Source organism: Nesoenas mayeri (genome assembly GCF_963082525.1).
Source record: "Nesoenas mayeri genome assembly, chromosome: 5".
Lineage (NCBI taxonomy): Eukaryota > Metazoa > Chordata > Aves > Columbiformes > Columbidae > Nesoenas > Nesoenas mayeri.
The window spans coordinates 22,679,587-22,704,498 of record NC_137548.1 but is presented as its reverse complement, the minus strand read 5'-3'; the positions used below and the strand labels follow the sequence as shown (position 1 = coordinate 22,704,498).

At 37.6% G+C, this 24,912-nt stretch overlaps 1 protein-coding gene across 4 annotated transcripts in view; it reads left to right on the top strand.

Moving 5' to 3' along the window:
- Window positions 1-23,998, top strand: part of NRXN3 (neurexin 3) — a gene marked incomplete at both ends in the record, with an annotated part of 967,932 nt that extends 943,934 nt beyond the window's left edge. For 3 of the 4 annotated variants that reach the window (XM_080345009.1, XM_080345010.1, XM_080345008.1), the window contains one exon: window positions 23,697-23,998. In XM_080345009.1, the coding sequence (XP_080201135.1) occupies window positions 23,697-23,998 (302 nt within the window). Of the gene's footprint in view, window positions 1-23,072 lie in introns of all 4 variants that reach the window. The other variant, XM_080345007.1, reaches the window with a different exon arrangement.
- Window positions 23,999-24,912: the final 914 nt, after the last annotated feature.

Sequence of the window (24,912 nt, the reverse complement as noted above, 5' to 3'; positions counted from 1 at the left end):
ATTTGATCCCTGATGCCAGCTACACAGTCAACATACTTATTTAAAATAATTAATTTTAGCAGTTGGATCCTAGAGATGACTGCATGTGTGAATTCCAATAGCTCCGACAGCATTTTATAGCTGTATTGCCATAATTTTTCCAGTGGCTGAGAGGAGCTTTGTGGATATTAGTGCAGCTGAGCATTTGCTTCAAAGATCTAAATTTTAGATTTATATGCTGACACGAGACAGTTAATCCTTTTGTGGCCCAGGCCCTTAAGACTGTCTGAACGGCAGGACTTGAAATAAGACCTTGGAGTCTTAATTTTTCTTCCACTTTCAAACCTCAGTTAATCTCTCCTTCACTTTTAAACAAAGGTTGCATTTTGATCCTGCAGATTTCTTAAACCTTCTGTCAGATACATGCTCCAGGAGGTCATTTTTCCGGGGATCCAGTCATGTTAGGGCAATGACAGCTTTTGCTGTGGTGTGTCATATTACATTAATTTTCCTATTCAAGGAAGATTTCAGCAAATGCAAAAAAAAGACCAATGAGCTATCTACAGTGAAGTTAAAGATTTCAGACATCAGCTTAGAGCAACGATCATTGTTCCTTGTTGAACAGCAGTTCTTTATCAGTTTTCTCTTTTGTTTTGTCTTGTGCTGTTCTTTTCTGGTAATGAAATGCATAGAACTGTACACATCATTTCAGGGGTAGCAGTGACAAAGCCGTGCAGAGAGGCACAGTTATCTCTCTGTTCCATTACAGGGAGGTCTCTGCTCATACACAGCCTGAGTTCTGAAAATAGTTGGAAAGCTTAATAAGCATAGGGAACTGGTGAGGAAGAAAGAGATTCTCTGCAATAGGGGATTAAGGGATGACAAATGCAGTTTCCTTTTGTAAAATCCAAGAAATCTGAGCTCTGCATCTCTGACTGGAGCACTGGGAAGGGTGCTGGAAAGAAGAATTAAGGGATATATAGATATATATATATGTATGTATACATATATGTGTATACATGTGTAGAAACATATCTATATATATGTAATACATAGTACATACGTCTGTGTGTAAGCATGCATGTAAAAACATAAGTATTACTCAGTTACAGAATATGATGATAGATTTCAGCTAGTTCTAGCAAATATCTTAGGTATGAGAACAGAGTGCTGGTAATATCCTGTACTGATCATCAGGAGACAGCCTAAATGTCACATTGCAAGACTGTGAATCTAGTGTAAAAAATTATGAACATGCTCTACCTCTCACTTAGTGCTAATGTGAGTTAGCAATAGCACATATAAGCCTTATTATCAGTGTAAAACTGATACTCACTGCAGGTGAGTAGCATTTCATGTTCCTAGGTTTCAGATGTACGATAGTTTGCCAGAAGTGAACATCAGGTCAGAAATACTGAATTAGGAAGTTCATTGCATACATTAAAAATAATAATAATAATAATAATAATAATAATAATAATAATAATAATAATTGTATGCCCAAGGAACTCCTGAGCATTTCTGGGAGACTAGATTTGATAAAAGGCTTAAAATAGCAACAGCAGAATGTTTTCTGCCACATTCCTCACTTGTTTATAACTCTCTTCCAAACCTTTTGTCCAGAGCATTTATGAGCAGGATGTTGAATTTTCCTTTGGAAAAGAAAGCAGTCAGCACTTGGATCTCCATCGCAGTTTGAAATTTGGATGCAAATTAAATACTTTTATGGTCAAAAACTTCAAGAACTTGTGTGTATATTCCTGCATATTTGTATGTGCATACATAATTGCTAATTGCATTAACCATATGGCTGGAAAACGGGCAGCTTGATGAGATGTTGAGTCCCTTCAGTTGTTCACTGGGATTAATGAAAGTAGAAAGTATTTAGTAGTTAGTAGGATTAGGGCTGAGTTTGTATAGTTACACGTGAAAAAGACAAAACAAAACAAAACAAACTGCTACATAGAATTAGCTAGACCTTAAATCATAGTCTGAGGAAAAAAAAATCTGTATTGTTTAAAATAGAGGAGAGACTTTAGCTGGAGCTTTTCAAAGCTCAGCTGTAGAGCACAACAGCCTGTTTTTATAAGGTGCATATAATCTACATTTTTAATTGTATTTCATTACAATTCTCTACTTTATTCTATAATACATGGCTTAAATACCTGAGAAATGCTGGTTGGTTTTCTGAGATCAAGCAGCTTCTGACTTTCACTTACTTTTTTAAGCCCAGTTCGTGCATCTGTACTCTAAACATTAGTATTTTTGAAGAGAGCAGAGATGAATCCTCCTTTTGCTTAGAAAATATGTCTTGTCTTTAAAGTAAGTTGTTGCAACTTCCATGTTTATTTCTGTGGTTGATAATGTTCTGGATCTTTGTGGTCTTATCTGACAGAACACTCAGCCCTACACGCCAGGTCCCATGTTTGACCAGAAATGTACTGTTAGTACTTCTGTAGCATTGTTTATCTCAGACTTTAAAAATGTTTTGCACGTGTTAAAAAGAAGTTGTTCAGACCTTTAGTAAGAGGGATGAATATTGTTGTCTCCACTTTAGAAATATTTAAACCATAATCAGCGAGGTCAGAAAGATGCTTCCTTTGCTGACTCACTAACAAGCTTTAGTTGAGAGACATATGGAGAAGGTATGGGACACGCATAGTGAAAAGGATTTGTAGGGCATGTAACAGCTTCAGAGGAAGGAGGAAGAAAAATTACTGCTGAGGTTAAAAGAATTTCACTACTAAAGGGGAGGAAATGTTTCTGAATAATTTTCAGTGTGAAAATCCGTATTTGTTAAAGCAAAAGGAACAATTTCACCCATAGCTGTGCCTGAATGCCATAGATGAGCAAAAAATAGTTTTTCTTCACCCTCACTAATACGTGTTTGCTCCTTGTGGAGCCCACATAGTGCTGCAGCTGAGGGCTTGTTCCAATCTGCTTCTCACTTCTCCAATGGAGTCATTTAGAAGTCAGTCATATTTCTGCAAAACTACTGAAGGCAATAGGGTACCTACCAGGTCACTGAGGGCAGGCATTGACCTACAGTCTTTCCTTATGAGCGGTGATGATAGGAGACCCGAACTTGACTCTCAGATCCCAGCACTGGGTTGGCAGAGAGTTGGTATGGAGAACATCTTTAGAGCTGGAAATAGATCAGATATTTTTAAGTTGGAAATGAGACACAATAAGCATTTCAAAGTAGAATGTATTTTTCTAAGGGAAAGGTGAAGCTGATGGAAGAGTAGAAATGAAGTGCTTTTCCGGTTAAATCTGTGCACTGCCTCCCCACCTATGAAGGCGGAGCACCTACAGCTGTCATCTATGTTAAAGCTAAGTGCTTCTGTGCTGAATCCTTCTACTTGTAGGTGTATGTTCAAATTGCCACTCTGTATTTTTCAGCTGTGGTTACCACTACTAAATTACCAGGTATTTAAATGAGAGAATAATAAGGAATTGTGATGAAGCTATAATGCACAATGGCAACTTACATGAAAGTGTCTTGTGCGGATTCATTAGCTAATAAAAAAGCAAAGACAAACTTCTGAAAACATGGGACATTCACATATCCAAGAGTGAGGCAGCTGAAATAATTGGAAGTTGAGAGTGTCTTTGCATGTACCTGTGTAACAAGTAGTAGGAATCAAGCAGTTGACATTCTGGCTTCTGACTTGCTTCCATTTTGATGGCTAACTCAATGCCATGGAAGGCTGTGAAAAGAAGCCACTTCAATTTAAAAACTTATATTTACCAATAAAGACTAGCATGCATTGTTTGGGCACTGGAAATAACAGGCAAATATTGCCAGTTCTTCACCAGCATAATGTTGGTCCTTGTGCCTATCTATGTTCAGTGTCCTTTTGCAAAAGGCAAGGAAGAACCCAGACAGGCTGAAGTGTTTATAAGTGAGTCTTTTGAAGGTGAAACTTTTCTTCTAACTTCAAAACAGTGCTATTCATTAATACCCTAATAAGCCAGTAAATCTCAGGGCACTAAGGTTAGAATTTGAACATCTTTTTTAATTCATGCACACAGTTCAAAGCTGCAAGTTTTGCCAATAGCTGAATTACCCCAATAAAGTGTTTGTTCTTTTAACATAATATTTCCAATTCCATCTCTGTTTTGATTGTGCTTAAGACTATCGATTGGAATAAGAATATGTATAGAAATAATGGAGTAACAGAAAAAAAAATATCTGCATGAGAAAATTTTGTGGCTCATACAGATAAAGGAAATTAGAGCTTATGAGAAAGTAATAGACTTGCCTATTAAAATCTAACCATATAATGTCTTACTTCATAGCAGAGGAAAACCTAATATGTTAAGATTTATTTTTAACTTATTTTAATTAACTTTCCATCCTATTAGACTTGATCTGCAGTTAACTTTCATTTCACAGGTATTCATGATTGTTATACTCCTGTGAATTAATAAACTGTGAAGCTCAGACATGATCATTAACTTCTATGCAAAGTCATCTTTTAGCTGATTTTCTAACAATGACCCTAAAGTTTGATTGTAAATATTCCAGGTAATACAGTAAGCAGTCATATGGGAAACATATTTAAATGTATAGCTATATATCTCTCTGAATAGTCATTCAGCAGCAATCTGACCTGCCTTAGTCTGCCCACTGTTGTGGTTTCGGATTTTTTTGGTTGGTTGTTTTTCTTTTCTTTGTTCGTTGTTGTTGGGGTTTTTTAAATTAAAAATAAAACCACACACACACATTTTGAAAGTTAATGCTCTAATTCCTCTAACAAAGAAAACAAACAATTGTGATAGTTGGATAAATGTTATCTTATCGTGGTTGAAGATAAGAAAGTATGCCATGGCCACCTAGCTTACCAATGAGGTAAGCAGAATTAATCAGTAGCAGAAGCCAGTCATTCTGAATTTTTGTTCAAAAAGTCCTTGAAGTCTGAATGGACCTGAAGAATTCTGGTGTCCAGCTCCTCAGCTTTATTCATGGCCATACTATCTTTACCTGTGCTTCTGAAATACACCCAAGTATCATCATTATCATTGATATTAAAGTAGGCTAAGTTTTGGAATTAGAGCTGTTTCTCTTCTGGTTCAATCTGTTACGAAAACAGAGCAAATACCCTTCCCAGCCACTTTCTTGCTATAATGCAACCTCTGATAAACAGCTTAAGCTTTGGCTTCTGAATCACAGTAGAGTTTATTCCAGTCATTCACTATGTTGAAAAAGAGGATTCAAACTTGCCTGCAGCAGCCTTTCAATACTATAATCCCGAACTTTCGAAAAGGAAATCTGCAAAAGCAACCCCCTCTCTTCATGCTTCCCCACTTCCCAGCTAGTATTAAACTTGCCTGTAAAAACAAACAAGAAGTCCTGCCAAAAATCCATCCCTAAATGCCTGAATCACAGCACTATACCCTCTTGTATTTTCCAAATGATAGACAGAACTAGCACACACGTTGAAAGCTCCTCTACAAAGAGCTCCCCTGCAGTGCTTCAGAGCAAGACAGTTCACACATTAGTTGGCTCTATTGTGTTTCTGATGCAGTTACAAGTGCTACCTAGTGGGAGATTTTACTTCAAATCACGGATTAATAGTCATTGCCATTCTGTCTCCAAACACCTCTGCTTGAAGTCTCAAGGGGATTCTGGTGCTTTTAAACATTAGTATAATCAAAAGGAAAGAGCATTTCATATCCTTTGAACCTGATGTGAGAGAACAACACCTAATATATTGCTCAAAAGATTGACATTCCTTTTTTTTTCCTTTTCAGAGGAAGAGTTATGGCTGTATTTATTTATGTTTACTCAATATCAGGTTTTCTACCACTTCCCAATGGTAATTGGTAGAACCTCTCAGCAGTCTACTTGGTAGTGAGCTGCTCATCAGTAACAGCCTCTCACATAACATTTTTCTTCTACAGGTAACGATGTATTATACAAAGTCTTAGTCTACCCAACAGCAGCTCGTTTTGCTGATGGGGAACTTGACCTATCCTTTTCAGCATGGCTGTGAGGCAACCTTTGTATTAACTCTGAGGAATATTTTGACTTGTTCTTGGCTGAGAAGGAGACTGAAGGGCTTGTCCTCAGTTCTGGAGTCCAAAAGACTTCTTGTAGTATGATGAATATTACGAATAAAAAATTTCTATTAACTCCTGGCTAATTCAATTCAATGGCAGCTGCTGGCACTGAGGTATTTTTCTCTGCAATCTTCAGGGTTTTGCCCAGATTAGTTAATTCTGCAGTAGCCTCTTGCACTGTCAAGATTTAACTTCCAATATGTTAACTACCTTTTTTTTTGCTTGTTTTTTTTTCAATTTTGATACAGGAATAACATTATTCCAAGTTAATCCACAGCAGAAAGTACATACTTTGATATCCAAACCCCAAAGAATAGTAACATTATGAGCAGGGCTGTACCACTGGAAAAGCTATCATTTGGAAAATGTGTTTATGAGGCCCTGATTTATCGCAGTTTTTCTACATTAGTTTGAATAGGTCACTTCAGTTCTCAACTCTTACACCCCAGTTAGCCTACAGGTGCTCACACTCAATAGAAGAGAACATGCAGATACTTATTGTGCCATTTTTAGTAGTGTTGATTAATGAAAGAAGTAAGTTTAGGTGTGAATGAATCTTGTTCAAATCCTACTGGAGTAAGCTTCTGCCCAACAATCACACTGTAATTTCTCTTCACATTTTACCAGAGACAGATGTTCACAATGCTGAATGGATATGGTTTATTGTCTCTTCTCAGTTATTGCAATATTTGGCTTCATGTACTTTCCAAGGAAGTTATATATTGTTCTAGTTGGAAACCATCACCATGTCTATATAGCCAAACTTTTCCTCATTCATTAACACCCCTGTTTTCTTCTACAGCTTGTCACACAAATTGCCTTAGTCCAGTGTGTACACTGTTAAGGGTCCATGTCAAATGTCCGTAGTAGTACTATTTCCCATGTATCCTCAGGAATAAGCTGTAGCTGCTTCACCAAAGAGACTTATAAAGTGACATGCTTTAGATCTTGAATGTCTTCCAGAGAGATAAGTAGTGCCTAGGATGATCCTGGATTACTCACCCATCCAAGAAGTGGACAACCTTTTTCTTTGTGTAGTTTTGCTTTGTTTTGTTTACAGCTCCAAGATAACAGCACAGCAGCTATCTCTGGATAAAAGCTGCAAGTACAGGTTCTTCCCAGCACTGATTTATGTCTTTAAGAGGGGCAGGAAATATTAACAGAAGAGGGGTTACTGAGGGCAGAACTAGGATCACTACTTTGCCATCAGAAGATAAGGTTAAGTTCTTTGCAAGAGAAACCTTTTTACAGTGAATCTACTGTGCTTTAGACCCTCCTTTCACAAAGGAGGGTCCAAGTTCCATCCACTGAGTCAGTTGCAGGTGGACTAGCTACAGACTTCGTGAGTGTAATGTGCTTATGCTACCTGAGGGATGAAATACATCGCTTTGTAGGATCTTTCAACAGAAATAGCAAGTGTGGCCTAGCATCCAAGTGATTAAAAATATTGCACTGAAAATGAGGCCTGTATACTTATGAAGTTCAGCAGAATTGACTTCTTAAAGAATCCAATATGAAAATATATTTATGAATAATTACATATGAATGGAGGAGATCATAGGAATAACTGTTATGCATTGGTTAACTTGGGTGCACAACTCCCACAGAGGACAATATGGACTCAACAGTAACGTTAGGTACAAAACAGCACTCATGAAGTATCTAGATCTTCATGTGGTTATGCTGCACCTAGGCACTGTTTCCATCAAGTATCTCAGTACAGCATATACTCCTTATATAGGTACATATTTCTGGTGTTGCTTTAAGATTTGGACATTCAAATAAGTCCCAAGTCTAAGAATTTCCTAAATTCTTTGATTTTACAATGTAATTATCCCTGGGAAGTTTCCTAAGACAAGTTTCCTATACAGAGGTACCTAGTGATACCATAGATGGCATATTTGAGAGTTGCCTTGTTGTGTTTCCTGGGTACATTCTAGAAAAAATAATATTAAATGGTATGTGATTCTGTGATTCTGTGTATGACAATATGAGGATTCTTGGGATGCAACTACCAAGAAGGAATTCAGTAGCCATGGAGTATTCACTGGCATTTGAACAAACTGATGGCACGTATTTTCACGTGTCTGCTTCACAGCTGTATACACCGAAGAAAGAAGGAGACACTAAGATACACTTGCTGCTCTATGTTTGCAGATTATTTTTAAAAATGTACATTTTAGTATACTATAAATACACAAGAAACATTTGCTGCATGGGTTTAGACCAAAGACATTAAACTATTCTTGCTCCCATTCAAATTATCAGATGCAGTTCTGCTACTGAGTTTGTCAGTATGAGGATCTTTTTTGTGGCTGCAAAATCCCTCAGGATTCAGAAAAACTTCTTCCCATGTGACTGACTTTTACGATTAAATAAGTTTAGCTTTACATAAAAAAAGCCTTAGCTGCGCTGACTACAAACGTCAATCTTTAGTCTTTCAAAAAAACATATCAGATCCTTGTCCCAGGAGAAAGAGACGGTTTAGTAGAGATGCACAGGAAGAATCTTTCAGGCCAGCAACATTGGATGGACTGCTTAGCATTGGAAGCATCAAAATACTTTTTGTTTTGGAGGAATGTGGAAAGATAATAAGCATATGGCAAACACCTGAAAAAACTCTTTACCTCAGACAGCCGTGGCAGTTTAGCCCTATGATTTCATTAGCTCTGATAGCTGTAAATGTGCTTTTGTATTTGATAGTTTTCTAGTTCATAGCTACAAAGAAGCCCTATTAGTTAACTCTTACACACAAAACCAAACAGGATGGCACGTGGTGCTGTCGAGGTTTGATTGCGGGGTGACAATAAACTGTGGCAGATGTATTGTTAGCCCACTCTCCTCTCCCTCCCCTCCTTTAGTCCCTCCCACTCCACCCTCCCCACTCAGGACAGGCGATTGGGAGGGAAAGAAGGACAGAGAGAAGAGAGTTGGAAAAATTTAAAATGTTTTACTAATGCTACAAATAAAAATAGAGAAAATAATACAAAATATACAAAACCAACCCTGAAAGTCCTGGCAACTGCTCTGGCAGATGTAGGGCTGGCACCCAAAGTCCTGGACTGGACTCTGCAGCCAACTGGAACTAGATTCAGTCCGTCACTAGGCCTCAGTTTGCAGGGACAACTCGCAAGGTCCTCTCCTAATGTCGGCCATAAGGAAAAGGCATGAGATCCTCGTGATCTCCCACTTCTATATGAAGTACCACGTGAATGGGATGGAATACTTAGTTGGTCACTTTCAGTTCACGTCACGAGATGTATCAGTATCAATGACCTTGCATACCATTGGTACATCTACCAAAACATGTATCTAACTTTTCAGAAAACGCAGTTAATAAGAAGGCTTTAGCTGACAGGGAAATTCACTAAAAGAGAAACTTGTTTTAAACAAAACTAGGACAGGTGCTCATGTAGACATTTTTACTATAGATGAGCTCTCTTCTTTCTGATCTTCAGGGTGAGCCTATAGGCAGAAGTGATAGAAATAATTTCTCTTCTTAGGCTATTTCTACCTCTCCGTCTTTTGGAAAGGACTGCCTAACCAAATACTCTTCTTTTGGTTTAAATTAATGCAGATAAACAATGGAAATCGCAGGAACAGATTTTTGTTCTGACTTGGAGGTAGGGATGAAGGGCTACATTTAAAATTAGTGGTTTATTTCTAATCATCTATAAGCTATTTTATATTTGTGGTCTGCTAAGTGTTCATTTGGCTGCCTGTCGGAAAAGCACTACTCTAAGAAAGGTTAAAAGCAGGCAAGTATGAACAGGTTGTTTTGGGAGCTACTACAAGCAGGAAGAACCATCTAGAAATAGCAAATATCCCAGATTCCTACCAGAATCCCCCACTTGCCTACTCTTTCGTGGGACTTTATCCTGTAGGGCAAACCACCTCTTCTGCTTGTTTTCTTTTCTCTTCTCCATGTGCCAGATAATGACTGAGTTATGGACAATAAGAAAAGTCATCCTGCATCTATAGCTCTTAGGAGATTTTCTTCCTGGGTCAAGCATTTCTAGTGTTTGTATTGCAAAGAGGTAAATTAGGTTATTTCACTAACTTATAAACAGCCTTAGAGTGTACTTAATCAGCTTTAGGGAGAGGGACAGAACCAAGTCTCTTAGTCTGTGTTTGTGTATGTATTTATTTTACGGTGAGATCACTGGAAATTGGGAAGATTTTTCTCTTGCTTTTTGTATAGATATATGCCTGAAGTGGAGATTTTTGGCAGATTTTTTCCCCCTTATCTATTTAATGTACACTTCTGCTACCAAAATATTCTAGCCAGAGAAGAAAATGCTGCTAACACATCTTCAAGCTAAAAGCAAATGCATAGCTAACACTACCTTTTTCTCTATTATTGTAGGTAAACTTTTTACAGAGAAATTAACATTTTCCAGTTCGCTGGAAATTCTCCATTTGTTTCTTTTCACTGATATTTTGATAGTATCAGCTGCTTAGAAGTATGTGTCATTAGTATCCTTGCCCAATGTATATGGCTTTAAATGACACTAAAAGGGTGCTGCCTGATGTATAAAGTAAACTTACAAAGGTAACAGCAGTTTGGGAGCCCAGATTATGCAGTGATGAAATGCATACTTCCTTTCAGTGCTGAAAGCCTTGGAACCTGTTCTAATTAGGTCAAAGTACAAAAAATGAAATAATATCCTGCCTTTATCCTTGTTTTGCAATTACTGCACGCAAAAATACAGAAAGAGAAATCTATCAAATAAGGAGGGATGCATAATTAGACCAGCAGGGATTCCTGGACATTTGAAGTGAATTGACAAAATTGCTGGACAACTAGGTCAGAAGAAGCAGCTGCTACAGCTGGTTAATAATGAAACATATTGATAGAGTTATGTTGCAGTGCACAGAACTCAAATATTGTGATGTTCAGTATGTTAGGGAAGAGATAAACTGTCAGTCTGATGGAGCCCAAGGACTAGAGTGGTAGAAGACACTGAAGTTCCAGATTTTAGCATGAACCTGAGGGCAGTAATGCAGCCCTAGATCTAATTTACCAGCTCTCATCTTGCTTTTTAACACACAGAGAAATATGCATTTCCTTTGCCAGCAGCATTTTAAAATGCAACTTGAAAACAAATCACAAGATAATGCAATTTTATAGTTAAATCTGCTGAACAAGGCATTGTTCTTGTCTCCTTTTTTAAATGTGGATTTTTTTCATTTGAAAAATTTAACCAACTTGGCTCAGTCCTTCAAACAAGAAACTTGTAAGCCTTGATAGTAGAGATGTCTCTATTCCCAGTCCTTCAAGCTGCGTCAAGTTTTTGAAAATACAAAAAGCCTGCAATGGGTAGATTTTTTGATCTTGACTTTTTTTGAGGAATAATTTGCTACATGTTAAGTAATGAAATATTGTCTCTGTAGCTTCATGTGGAAACATTTGGGATCCAATTTTCAAATTAGGACATCTACTTTTGACTATTAACAGCTAGATTTTTAAAAGACTGAAGAAGCACCTCTGTATTGACCAAGTAAAGAAAAAATTGCTTAGCATCCTTTAGATCTTCTTGTGACTGTAACATCAAGATTTCCTTTACAGAATCTTGTCATCTCTTTAAGTGTCTCTGGCTCCAGCTGTGGTTCTTTAGTTCTTTTGATCTTTCAGGCAGTAAAAGGCTTTTCCAGGCCCTCATGCGATGAGTTAGGCATTTATCATCAAATAGGACATATTTTCTGGCGTGGCCTGGCATAGACTGCACAGTTGGTAACCAGACCATGCCCTACGGTCCATTTTGCATCAAAGAGAAGACACTAAATTCTATTGTGCTGAAGGGGGATATTTCACTAGTCTGAAAATCCAGCTGCAAGTCATAGCAAATACTGATTAAAATTCAAAGCTTAAATGCCTCTTTGTGAAACTCCCTAAGTACAATTAAACCAGAGGGTCAGAATCCTGGTAGGGAGTGGTGTCCAGGGACACTAGACTTGAAACTTCATAAAAAAAAAAAATCTCCACTGAGTTCTGAAAAGGCCTCACTTCCGACATTTTTTTCTATGTCTAGCTAATCTTTTCTCACCCACAAATGAATCCCCAAAATTTCCTCTGTAGACCAATGTTTTGCTTTTCTGTAACCTGCATGTTCTGTCCCTGAGACCATCCTGACGAGGTTTTCTTTTCTTTGGTTGGACCTCTTCCCTTCCTAACATGTTTTCCAAAGGGGTGTGGGAGATAGTTCCAGTGCAGTCTTCCAGCAGAGGTATGGTACGTTCCAGCTACGGACACACTGTGCTGGTAGTCAGCACAACCTCATTACTTCTGAAGTAGGAGTTAAGATTCCTCTTAAAAGTGGACACTTTTCAGTAATGCATCTAAAGCCAAATTAGGCTATTTAGTTTTTGTGTTATTTATGCTTACTTAACATTTCCCAGAAATAATACTGATCTCTCAGTGGCTTTAGAGGTATTATTGTTCCTCATCTCAATAAGTACAAAACCATCCTGCCTGTTTATTAGTACCATATTTGCACAGAAGTACCCAATGCCTCATCAATAGGGTGGATAACTCCATTCTTCCCAGAAATTGAAGGTCACAATAGCCACCCACTTCCACCGATTGGTGATAGTGTAACCTTTATGATGGGTTACAGAATGATCTTGTGGGCACTCCTGATGGAAACCCAAAGTACATGCAGTACTTGGAGCCTGCTTTTCCTTTCTCCTGGAGAGATTCATCATGGACAGACTCCAAAGCTTTTTATACAACATTTGCCCTCTCCTACAACAACAGGAAGAACAGATAGTTTTCCTGGGGTCCTGAGTTCCTACTTAGAAGGACTCTGATGTTAGGATGATGGTCCCCATACAAAAAAAATATGGACATCGTATGTGAGGTCAAGCGAATTCAAGGGAAGCCAAGGATCCCTCTAGGACACATAGTATTTGGGATCCAGTTTTAGTAAGACACAGATAGAACTGATAACTTCTCAAACTGTAAATCCTCTTGTAGCATAGAAGGAGCTAGTTTCAGTCTTACTGCTGGCAGTGGCAGGTTTGCCTGTGCAAAATCATGTGGCCTTAGTACCAAATGCTGCTGACTGGTGGGCCCCCAGCACTAATCATGGACAGCAGCTCTGAATAGCTGCAGTTCAAATAAATTTTCACGACAGCCACAGCCTTTTCCAGCGTAGCAAAGTGCATTTATAAGAACTAATTCTTTACCCTTCATTCAGGCTGATTAGCAGTTACAGGAATAACCCAAATCTGACTATGCACAAAAATAAATGCCACTGATTTCAGGAATACTCTGGAGAGTTAGAGCCCAAGTAAGGGTTGGAGTCTGGAGTTTTGAGTGTTTGATGCAAATGCAAGGTTATAGGGTAAAAAGTACGTCCTAGCATAGCTTATGATTTCTCCTTACCCTTTTCTCCTTCTGACCTCCCCCAGAACTGCAGAGAACCCACTGGAATGTGCTTTGCCCTTTCTGGAGAGGCATGGATGCTACACCCCCTGCCCACCCTCCCTCTCCTCTGCCCGCCCGCCCCCTCAAGTCCTTGCTTGCTGTTCTGTTTTTCTACTTTCCCTAAATGCAACTTACTTTAAGCATGCATTATTATTAACATCCTACAGTAAAATTAAGCTATTATATAACCCATTTGTCGATCTCAGCCAATTTCTTCTATCTTTTTCTATGTCTATTTATGACGTACATCCAGACTGCACGTCCTTTTTTTTTTTTTCCTCTCCATGTTTATTTTGAAAAGAAGTGATTAAAAAAAAAGATCTATTAAAAAAAAAAGCAACAGTGGAGGGTGGTGGGGTTTTTGGCCAACAACTGGAAACAAATTCAAATGGGAGGGGGAGGGAAGGGAAGAAAATCCAATCATTAAAAAAAAGAATATCCAAATGATGAAAGTGTCCCTAGACTGCTTTGTCTGTTCCTTGCAATGTATGCATCTGGCTCGTTCATCTTTGAAAATGTGTGGAATACCTTTTCCTCTAAAAATAAAACTTTAAAACCCCACAATTGTTCTTATTTCCCTTCTTATTGGGAACAAAGTTCTCTTTTTCATTTTTGCTTTTTTTTTTAGTATATCTCTTCATAGTTATACTTTGATGTATTTCTTTTCAGTGGTTGAATTTCTATCTTAGATTTGGTTTGTTCCAATCTAATAATGAAAAAAAAAAAAAACAAACAAAACAAAAGAGTTATGAATTGTTTTCTGCAATTTTTCCCTCTATTTCCCTCTTTAAATAATGAACTACTTCACTGGCAGAATCCCACAGCTGTATTTTTGAGATTCTCCAGAGAATCTGAATATAAAAGCAATCTAATTTGAGAGTGGGGAAGGAGTGTGCCAACACAGTCATTACATTCGAAACAGTGATTTGATGTACTCAAGAACTGATTGTCTCAAATTATTGAGAATACTGATGTCAATTTGATGGACTTCGGCAAAGACGATTCTTAGAAGAAGGAGGCTGTGGGTAGCTACAGATTGAAGTTGTTCTAATTCCAATGCATAAAACTAGTTTCCTTGTTTTTTTGTTTTACTCTCTGGTTATTATTATTATTATTAGTTTATGTATTTTTACTGCTATTTTAGTAGGGAAAAGTTTTAACTGTTTTTATAATTTGAGAACTTTTAATGAAAATGTAAATATTAATACTATAATTACTAATTTTTTTGTAATTTGCATGTTGAAGAAGTTGCAACTTAGGGTTTGTGAGATTGTCAATGTTAGAGTTCTGTTCTTTCTTTTTGTTGATGGGCATGAATATGCTCATTTGTTTTTGTATATTGCCCATCCCTTCCTTACAGCCAGAAGCTCTAATGCTGCTAGATCACTCCGTACCGCCCTTACATGGACATGGCAACTGACTTACACATTCACTCCCATCATCCTCATCTCCTGTGTAGTACACTCATAGATTTTTACACTTCCACTCCATCCACCCTAGGCATTTTTTCTTCCCATAAGTTCCCCTCTGCCACCCCTTTCTTTAGCATTGTTAAAATTTTATGTGCAGTCATCCATTCCTTAAAACACACACACACAAAAATTATAGAAAAAAAAAGAAAATGTTTAAAAAAATATATATCAAATTGACCAAAAAGGCAAAAAAGCAACAGACTTTGATTTTCAGAAAACATTATATATGTAGATATGCAAACAAGCAAAAATAAATTCTATAAAATGTACAGGATTTTTCATCTGTAATACGCTAACAACTTTACGTAAGATAAAAAAAATACAACCAAAAAACAGCAGAAAAAAAACAAAAACAAAAACAAAAAACAAAAAGTTCTAATTTGTTAAGGTGCAAGATTTTTTTCTTTTCATGTTATGTGGTGTGGATGTATGTGTTGTTGCCTCCCTGTATCGCCCTTTGTTGTAAAACAATTATATTAAAAAAGAAATAATAAACATTTTGCTAAAAACATTTTTAAGAAACAACAACGAAAAAAAAGCAAGTTACAAGAATGTGGCAATGCTTCTTGTCCAAGAGCATTCTTACACAACTTTCTTTTGTAAATTTTTCCTTTCATGCCAAAAAACATGCGGGCAATTTGTTGATGTAAGTTGACTGTTACGAAATCAATGTGGTATGCTTTCTAAATATTTTTATGTATTTTTGATGGCTTTTTTTTTTAAAGGAATAATGTTTTTGATTTTCATCTTTTTTTTTTTTCAGTTCTCGTAGGTTTTAATCTTTCTTTTGTTGATAAAGTGAATGACTTGTTATGTTTTCCTTTTTCTGACCTTGTTGCTGTGGCATTTTTATTTTCTAGTATATGGGTTTGTTTTAGGAAAAATGTATAAATTCATTTATTTCTTTTTGAATCAGTTTGTATTTGCCTTTATGTTATGTGCTCTTTGTATATTGTCAATTACTAGATTGTACTGTGCATAGGAGGGGGTGAAGGAGCCTGTGGTAGTTTGCTCCTATTCTTTATTGGTCCCTCTCTACAGCTTTCTTTCCCTTTCCCAAAGTGAATCACCAGTAATGCCACTTCCTTTCACACTACTTAAATTGTGTGTAGTCTGGTGGTGTAGCCTTCGTGTCAGGTAAAAAAACGGTGAGACTTCTTTAGCATTTTGGTAACTCTCAGGGTCTTCCCACTGCAGCTCTACATCATTCCTACTTTATACTCATAAAGGGTTTTATTCCTTTCACTTTTCTCTGTTGCTGGTTATCTACCTGATGTCCAGTCTAAATGATACTCTCAAGTGTACTCTTACTAGGTAAATGCATCCATCATACTATGACTAGTATCAGGCTTCCTAATATAATACAAAGATGGTACATTTGGCAGACACTTCCCTACTGAAAGTCACATCCTGAACTTCTAAAATTTCCTTATTTCAAAAGTCATACGGAGTATTTTTTTTTTTTTAAATGAGCTTTTATTTTTTTAAAAAATAAATAAATAAATAAAGAGGAAAAAAAGCAGCTGAACTTTGTTATAAGTACATATGTTTTCAGTATTCCTGCACAGTAATGCTGTGCTTGATAGGTATCTTAGGTACAACTGTCAAGTCCCTTGAGCAACTGAAAACAGAACAAATAATTACAGTGAGAAGGAAGCTGTGACCACTTAATAATAAGAGTTTAAAATAGAATAGTTTTCAGTTGTAAGGAACCTGCAATGATCATCTAGTCCAGCTGCCTGACCACTTCAGGGCTGAACAAAGGTTAAAGTATGTTATTAAGGGTGTTGTCCAAATGCCTCTTAAACACTGACAGGTTTGGGGCATGGACCACCTCTCTAGGAACTCTGTTCCAGTACTCAGTACTCTCGGTACTCAGTAAAGAAATGCTTCCTAATGCCCTGTCTAAACCTCCCCTGGCACAGCTTTGAGACATTTCTAAGTGTCCTGTCACTGAATAACAGGGGAAAGAGATCAGGACCTCCAAATAATGATGGGAGACAGAGGAGTGCACGTTTCAACTGGTTCAGAGCAGCTCAGTGTCTGGGCACTGAAATACTTATTTTTTGCTGTAGAATCCTGCCCACAGACATGATGTCAGGTCCTCTCTGGAAGGTATTAGTATCCATTACACTGAAACTGTTTGCACAAAGGTAACCAAGAATTTACAGCAATGAAACATAGCCCAGCACTAACATGGGATTCATCACTTAAACTTTGTACCTTCCTGTTGCTCATAAGCCATGCATTAAGAAGCACCACAATAACTACTGTATTTTAATATAGGTTGGGGGGCTTAGGAAAGATTTTCAACCAGCTCCACCAGAAGAAGTACAGTTTTATGTAATCACTTCAAGGACTATATAATTTCTGAAAGGAAAAGGAGATATTTGAGATGAAAAGTTGCAGTCTTCCATTGTGAAAATGATGTCTTTCTCTCTACTACTGACTGTCAATTGCAATTAAATCAGACTGCAGAGAGGAGAAAATATTAAGAATGTTCATCTACTAAGTTTCCTGTTAGCATCATCTTTCCTGTGAATAAGGTACTACGTTCTGAATAATTTCCCCAGAGAACTCAAAGGAGAATTAACTAAAACACCATTAGACTGAAATTTAGGAACTCAGTCATTTAATAAGGAATTATTGTGTTGATATAGAGGGGAAAAAGGTAAGGAATTATTATCTGTGGCAAGTATTTCATACTAAAGGTTGAGTCGAACTTCACAGGAACAACATAAGAATAAAATGCAAATGACAACCTTAGGATGCAGAGTTTCAAGGACTTGTAGACATGGCTAAGTTGTGCAGCCTTTTTGGATGGCATTTATAAGCTTTTCAACCGCAGCTGGAAAAGAGAAAGAATATGAGGGTGTGTCCCTTATCATCGCTGAGAGAAGATGAATCTTTCAGGCTTCATTTTTGTGTGCCTTTTGTCCTGTGTTAGTTTGATGCCGGAGTCTCCAGTGAAGTAGTTGTGGCTCTAAAGATGAAAGCCGGCTGCTGCTGCAATTTTAGCCTTTTTTTTTTTATGCCCTCTGCATTCATGACTCGGCTGCAACATCCTCACAGTTCATAAGGCTCCTATTAAATTTTTAACACTCTGTATTTTCCAGTGGCAGAGAACTCTTACTGGAGATCAGCCTCAGAGGCATGAATTATATATCTATAAATATGTTCATAAAGCAGAATGCAGGGCAGCTCCAAGGCTAAAGTAGACCTTTTATATCCCCAGTGATCTTGGTAGTTTAAAGAAAAGCACAACTCTGTGAAAACAGTGTATGTGCTAGATTTAAAGGCTAACTTTTAAGGAATATATACTCACTGTGGGGGATTTTTGAGGAAAGGGAAGGCCAAGAAGAGCATTAGAGTGCTCAGGATAAAGTTTCCAACCTCATAGACCCCAGTTCTCTCAGTGTTGTTTCCAGTTTGCTGTTCATGGATTTGTTTTGCAACTGTACTGTTCACAGACAAACTAATTTTGTGTCTGTATCACTGCAGAGGAAAGCGTTTTATCTGTTTCCTTTTTGTTTAATTCTTTGATGTTGTGTTGCCAACAGAAGCTTTTTAAAAACTATGTTTCTGTTTGGGAAACATCCATCCCCTGCTTGGAGAGAAAGCACAGTGTAGGTGAAACCTGAATGTGGAAAATCTTTGTGAAATCTTTGGATTGCTAAAGCAATCCTGAACTCACAGCGTATCAGTGGACACTATTAACTGGTGCCTAACAGCCAACAGAAAAAAAGGGGAAAAGAAACCTGTAACTACAGGACACAGTCCATATTATCCCCAAATAGAATCTTAGTCTATGACTTTTTGTTTTAAAGCCATGCTCCAAACCGGGTGGCAGCCTTGTCATTTTGTTTTAAGCACAGAACAATTTGGAAATAAAAGCTGTACATTTTATTCAAGGCTGCAAAGCATTAAATTTGCAATTGAAAAAATGGTAGACACTATGAGAAAAATAAAAACTTCAGATAGGAAAATAAAAACATAAAACCTGTCTCAAATGTATTTCCCTTCCAAAGTGTCATGTGAGGTTTTCCAGGGACTTCTCTACGGCTTTTTGTGGAGATCCAAATCTTTAAAGCATTTGCCCTCCACAGCAAACCTTTCAGGATCTGACTCCAATGTAAGATGTTCTTGGCAATTCAGTGGCACTTCATCTTTTAAATCTTTCAGAGCTTACCTTTTAAACCAACGTGGGGCCCTGGGCAAGAGGCACCACTTCTCCATCAAAGGACCTCTGGCTCTAGGCAGCTTCCTGCTGCCTGAGCTGTCATTTCATGATAGATAGTTCCCCTTACACGCACACTTGTCATTTGCCTGCCCTCAGACTCCCCCTTGTGTCTTTACAAGTAGAAATGTAGTACCAGCAACAGCGTTTGCAGGTATGATACGAAAGGTTGCACTTGCTCCCCTCCATAGATGTTGCTGGTCATGTTTCTCACACTTTTCTGTGTGCTTTTTCAGATTTTACATTCTCTGTTATCCTTAAATGACATGTTTCTTTTAGAATGAGTGAATGGCATTTTTATCACATCATTTTAAAGGATGTTTTAACTCTGCTGTAAATCACATACCTCAAGAAGTATTTTTGTGCTTGCATCCTATTAGACCTACAAGTTCTAGCTTACTGTGGGTTTTGTATAAATGCCTAACATAGCAATAAAACAGAAGCCAGCTTTGATACCTAGAGTGCTTTTTCTGAGTTGCTTTCTCCCACACAGCTTTTTTTCAGTCTCACAGCTTCTTCCATTACAGACAGAAAAATAAAAAATTTGAAGCACCATTACCACCCTTGCAGCCATCTCCCCAAAAGTACGTTGTCTTAAGTAAATGTAACAAATTAACTTCTTGATGGAGAACTGATTCCTAAGGAAGGACCTTTAACAATCTCTTTATTTCTTTAATATACAGGCAAATGTAGAATGGATCACTGGACATTTTGGAATGAAACAGGAGATGAGATTAAGTGATTGTGTTAATCTAGCCTTCCTGATATGAAAGTTATTTCTCCTCTCACATGTATTGTGAGATTAAAAATTTGTAAAACTCGTTCCTGATTCTGTTCTATCGTCTTCCACCCGACAGACCTGCTGGAATCAAAAAGCTCTGATCTCTCCATCACTTATGTGAAACCCCACCACCATAACAACTTTATCAACTTTTCTTAACATTTCAGGAAGACCATAATTATTTTATAGTTGCAGTAGTCTTGATCATTGGCTCAAGTCCTCAACAGTGACAAAAAACTGTAGAACTGGTTTTAAGGGAAGTCTTACTGGAACCAAAAAAAAAAAAAAAAAAAAAAAAAGATCTTCCTATTATATGTACAATATCACTAATTCCTTCCAGAAAAGTAATAATTAATAGGACCAAAATAATTTGTCTTTGGAAGAAAACTGCCTGAAGTGTTTCTCCAGAGAGTGGCAGATAACTGCATACCAGTGCTGTGTACTAGTATAACATTAAGAACAAAGGCACTTTAAAGTTCTAGATGAGCAATTAAAAGCTGTCAGACTGATTTTTTCCAATTGGGTGTCACAGATGGTGCATGAAAATCACAGATGAATACTATTTTTTAATAGCAAAACACTGATCTTAAAAACTCATTTAAAGGGACATTACCTATCCCCGACTTTCTGGAACTTATATTCCCGAATTATGCAAATTTATGTAATGTGCACTTAAATTATTTTTTTTTTTTTAATTCATTTTGTACCAGACACACAGATGATCTTTCTCTCTGAGGCATAATGCAAGTTTATCTTGGGACCACCTGTTTGCAGAGATTATAGATGCCCTACTCTAACCATGGATAGGGCTTCTGGACAAATATAAATCATATTACATGCTCCAGTTTCTACATTACACAGACTACAGCTCAGATGCAGAAGCGCAAATTGCTGTGTAGCCATTTGGCAGCCTGCATTTTCTGCTATTTCCATAGGGTTTTTTTCTAATATATGTAGTTTGAAGGGGTTGCCATTATTTTACACATATAAAACTTATTTCTTGTTCTTCTATCCAGTAACAGAAATGGTATGAACATGCTGAGGAAGCTCAGAAAACTAAACGTATTTAAATTGACCCTTTGCATCTTAGCTTAAAACTAACTTTGCATGAAAGTAGGTTAAGAGACTATGTAAAATACCACATTTATTATTTTGGCCTAATTTCTACCCTGGTACCCCTGAGATAAATCTGACAGTTTCAATTGATTAAACTGTGTCACCACTTAATTTCTCATTAAGGATAAGAATAAGCCATATTGCTAGTTCAGCTATGCAGATTTAATCAAACTGTTAAGTACATTTTTCAGTATATTGCTATCTTCAATATGTAATTTGTTCAAATATATTGCTCTTCAAATATATTTAGAAGGGATTATGATTTTAGACCATATTCTTTATAGAACTCCCATGGACATTGCTGGCAGTATTGAACGGGAAACAAGTGCATGCAATATATAGTGTTGGTAGGAAAGAGCAGAATTTGACCCTGATGCTGTTCAGCATCATAACAATGCCAAACTGTTCATTAGCAGTTATTAATACATAAGTAAACTACAGTAAAATTATTAATTTAGAAGATAAAATTCATTTTGCATATTCTTCCTAAACTAATGGTGAGTATAAATAAAATTTTCCCATGCATTAGAAATATTTCCTACTGAGTTGCACCCCTTCCAACAGATATAGATGACTACTCATGGTGTCAGATGAAATCTTCAGTTTATATTTAAAACAGCTAGTTTAAGTGGCTAGCCAAAGAAAAATTGCACAAGGGAGAATTTACACACAAACTTTCAAAAGTGATATGGCTCACCCTAAAAAAGTGTCATTGACCTGATGTCAGCAGAAAACTATATGATATAGTCTAAATGAATTAAAGAAATACATTATGCTTCCACATCAGAGTAAAACAATGGAGTAGTAATTATCCATACACTCAAATACAGTACAGTCATATTGCAATAAATAGACAAAACAAGACTACTACCCTAAAAGTTGCAATATTGCTGCTCAGAAACCAAATTTTGCAAATGGCACATTGATTTTCTTGTTTCTGTTGCAGCTTACACTGTGGGAAAGCACAAAAGTTACAGATATAGCTTCCTTGTTCTACTTCAAGAGTAGACCATAAGCCTGCCTTATATTTAGTCTTTTGTAGGCAGGTAGCCATCACCCTAGAAAAAAGTAGCCCTGGTCACAGAAGAAATAACAGTAGGTGTGAAGAAAACTTTTGTTGTTTTCCCAGCCATTGCTAGGCTCGAGTACTAATTTGTGTTATCAGAGTCCTCATTCAGTTTTATCATCAATCACAATAAAGTCTATCTGATTTTTTAATCGAATTATAGTAAAAGAATATCAAGAAGAACTGAAGATCAAGATGGTATGGCATTAGTAGTGCCAAAAGATGCAAGGAAAGAGGCATTCCTAGTCCCATCCCTAGTGTCCAACAAAATGGTAAAGAAAGATTAAAAAGAGACGAACAAATGTTGAGTAGAGCTCTGTACCTTAATGGACCCCAGTAAGTACTTGGTTCTTTTTCCATCCCTCACTTTCATGAATCTTCCCACAATTGATTAATGAGGCAAGAGCTTAGGGAAAGGCCTTAGAAACTGCTACAGAAGGAGTGCAGGCTTGAATGGAAGAGAATAAATGCCAATATCATCTCAAATGAAAAGAATCAGAGAAGGAAAAACTGGCAAGATGAGCAGTAAAATCCATTTAGGACAATTTTGTTCTATGGAAGTCTAAAATAATTAATTTTAACAGTCTTGTATCTAAATGCTTAAGAAAGATTACTATGAAAAATCAGTGTCCACAGAGTCACTTGAGAGTATCTTCAAAAATAAAAATAAATGTTGGTCCCAAGACACTCAGTATGTACCTAGCATAGGCTAAAAGAGCGTGGAAATGGAACATGCAGTTTTCCAACATCAAAGCAGGGTGGGAGGGAAGAATGACAGGCACCCCCAGGAAAGTATGTTGGTAGTGTAGTTAGGAAGAGAACGCTTTTTTGTAATGCCCAAATCCTCTAGTGCCCTTGAGTTAAGTGGATTGAAAATGTGTCATTAAAATGTACTAATCCTCTTTTTTTTCTCTTTTGCATCCCAGGAGGTGAATTAGTTATCCCTCTACTTGTAGAAGACCCTTTAGATATCCCTCCTATTGCTACTCGTGCACCTTTCATTACACTTCCCCCTACCTTTCGCCCCCTCCTCACCATTATTGAGACCACCAAAGATTCCCTGTCCATGACCTCTGAGGCGGGGTTACCTTGCTTGTCGGACCAAGGCAGCGATGGTTGTGATGATGATGGCTTGGTGATATCTGGGTATGGCTCAGGGGAAACCTTTGACTCTAACCTACCCCCTACTGATGATGAAGATTTTTACACCACCTTCTCCTTGGTAACAGATAAGAGTCTTTCCACTTCAATCTTCGAAGGTGGCTACAAAGCACACGCACCCAAGTGGGAATCCAAGGACTTTAGACCTAACAAAGTCTCCGAAACTGGTAGGACTACTACCACGTCTTTGTCCCCTGAGCTGATCCGCTCCACAGCTTCGTCCTCGACTGGGATGGTACCCAAATTGCCAGCTGGCAAAATGAATAACCGTGAGCTCAAACCCCAGCCTGACATAGTCTTGCTTCCGTTGCCCACTGCCTATGAGCTAGACAGTACAAAGCTGAAGAGCCCGCTAATCACTTCCCCCATGTTCCGTAATGTGCCCACAGCAAACCCCACGGAGCCAGGAATCAGACGGGTTCCGGGGGCCTCAGAGGTGGTCCGTGAGTCGAGCAGCACAACGGGGATGGTCGTCGGCATTGTGGCTGCTGCTGCCCTCTGCATCCTCATCCTCCTGTACGCCATGTACAAGTACAGGAACAGGGACGAAGGGTCCTATCAGGTGGACGAGACGCGGAACTACATCAGCAACTCAGCCCAGAGCAATGGCACGCTCATGAAGGAGAAGCAGCAGAGCTCAAAGAGCGGCCACAAGAAACAGAAAAACAAGGACAAAGAGTATTATGTGTAAAAAAGAATACTTATTTATATATAAATATATAAATACTTAATGAGATTTAACTGAAAAATCAGAACCATTGCAGCAAACAAGATTGGGAGATATCGTTTGTGGGAAAAAGTATTGGTAAAAAAAAATCAGCAGTTGACTGTTATTGTCTCAGTCATCGCTTGGAGTCAGCAAACTCTGCCCTAATGTATTATAAAGCACACTTAGCATTCTGGAGATGGCGCGCACAGCTCTGCCCTGTTAGTGAACTTGGATGTCTCCAAATCTCCTCCTCCGCTGAACTTTCTGCAAAGGTAGAAGACTTCATGGCTTACTTGTTTCATATCTCCAAGTGAGTCTTTAACAATGGTCGTGATCCCTGACTGTATCAATAATTTTTCAATTTACTTATTTAAGGAAAAAAAAAAAAAAAGGAAGGAAAAAGAAAAAATGCAAACATTATTAAACAACAGAAAAATAATGAACAAACTGATCTGGCCATGTCCAGCATACATATAATTTTTCGAGATTGGAGGAGGGGAATAAATTATTTTGGAGATTGTTGGGGTTTTGTTTGGTTTGGTTTGTTTCTTGGGTTGTTTTTTGTTTGGTTGTTTGTTGGGGTTTTTTTGTTACTTTTGGGTGTGGGAGGGAAGGGTGGAGAGGAATGGTGTGGGGGGTGAACCAGGACTTGAGAAGAAATCTCGGAAAAGAAAAAAATCCATAATAAATAAAGACAGACTATTGCCATATATGAACTCAAAAGCTACCCATGGTGTTTACTCTGCATATCTGGTTGTGTTGTCTCTAGAATCTGTTGTCTTGCAGTAAGTTGTTTGCTAACAACACAGTGAAAGTGTCTAATGGGTGGTGCTGAAGAAAATTATGTTGGAAAGCTGGTTCCCTTGGTTCTGGCTCCAGTATTTGCAATTGAACTG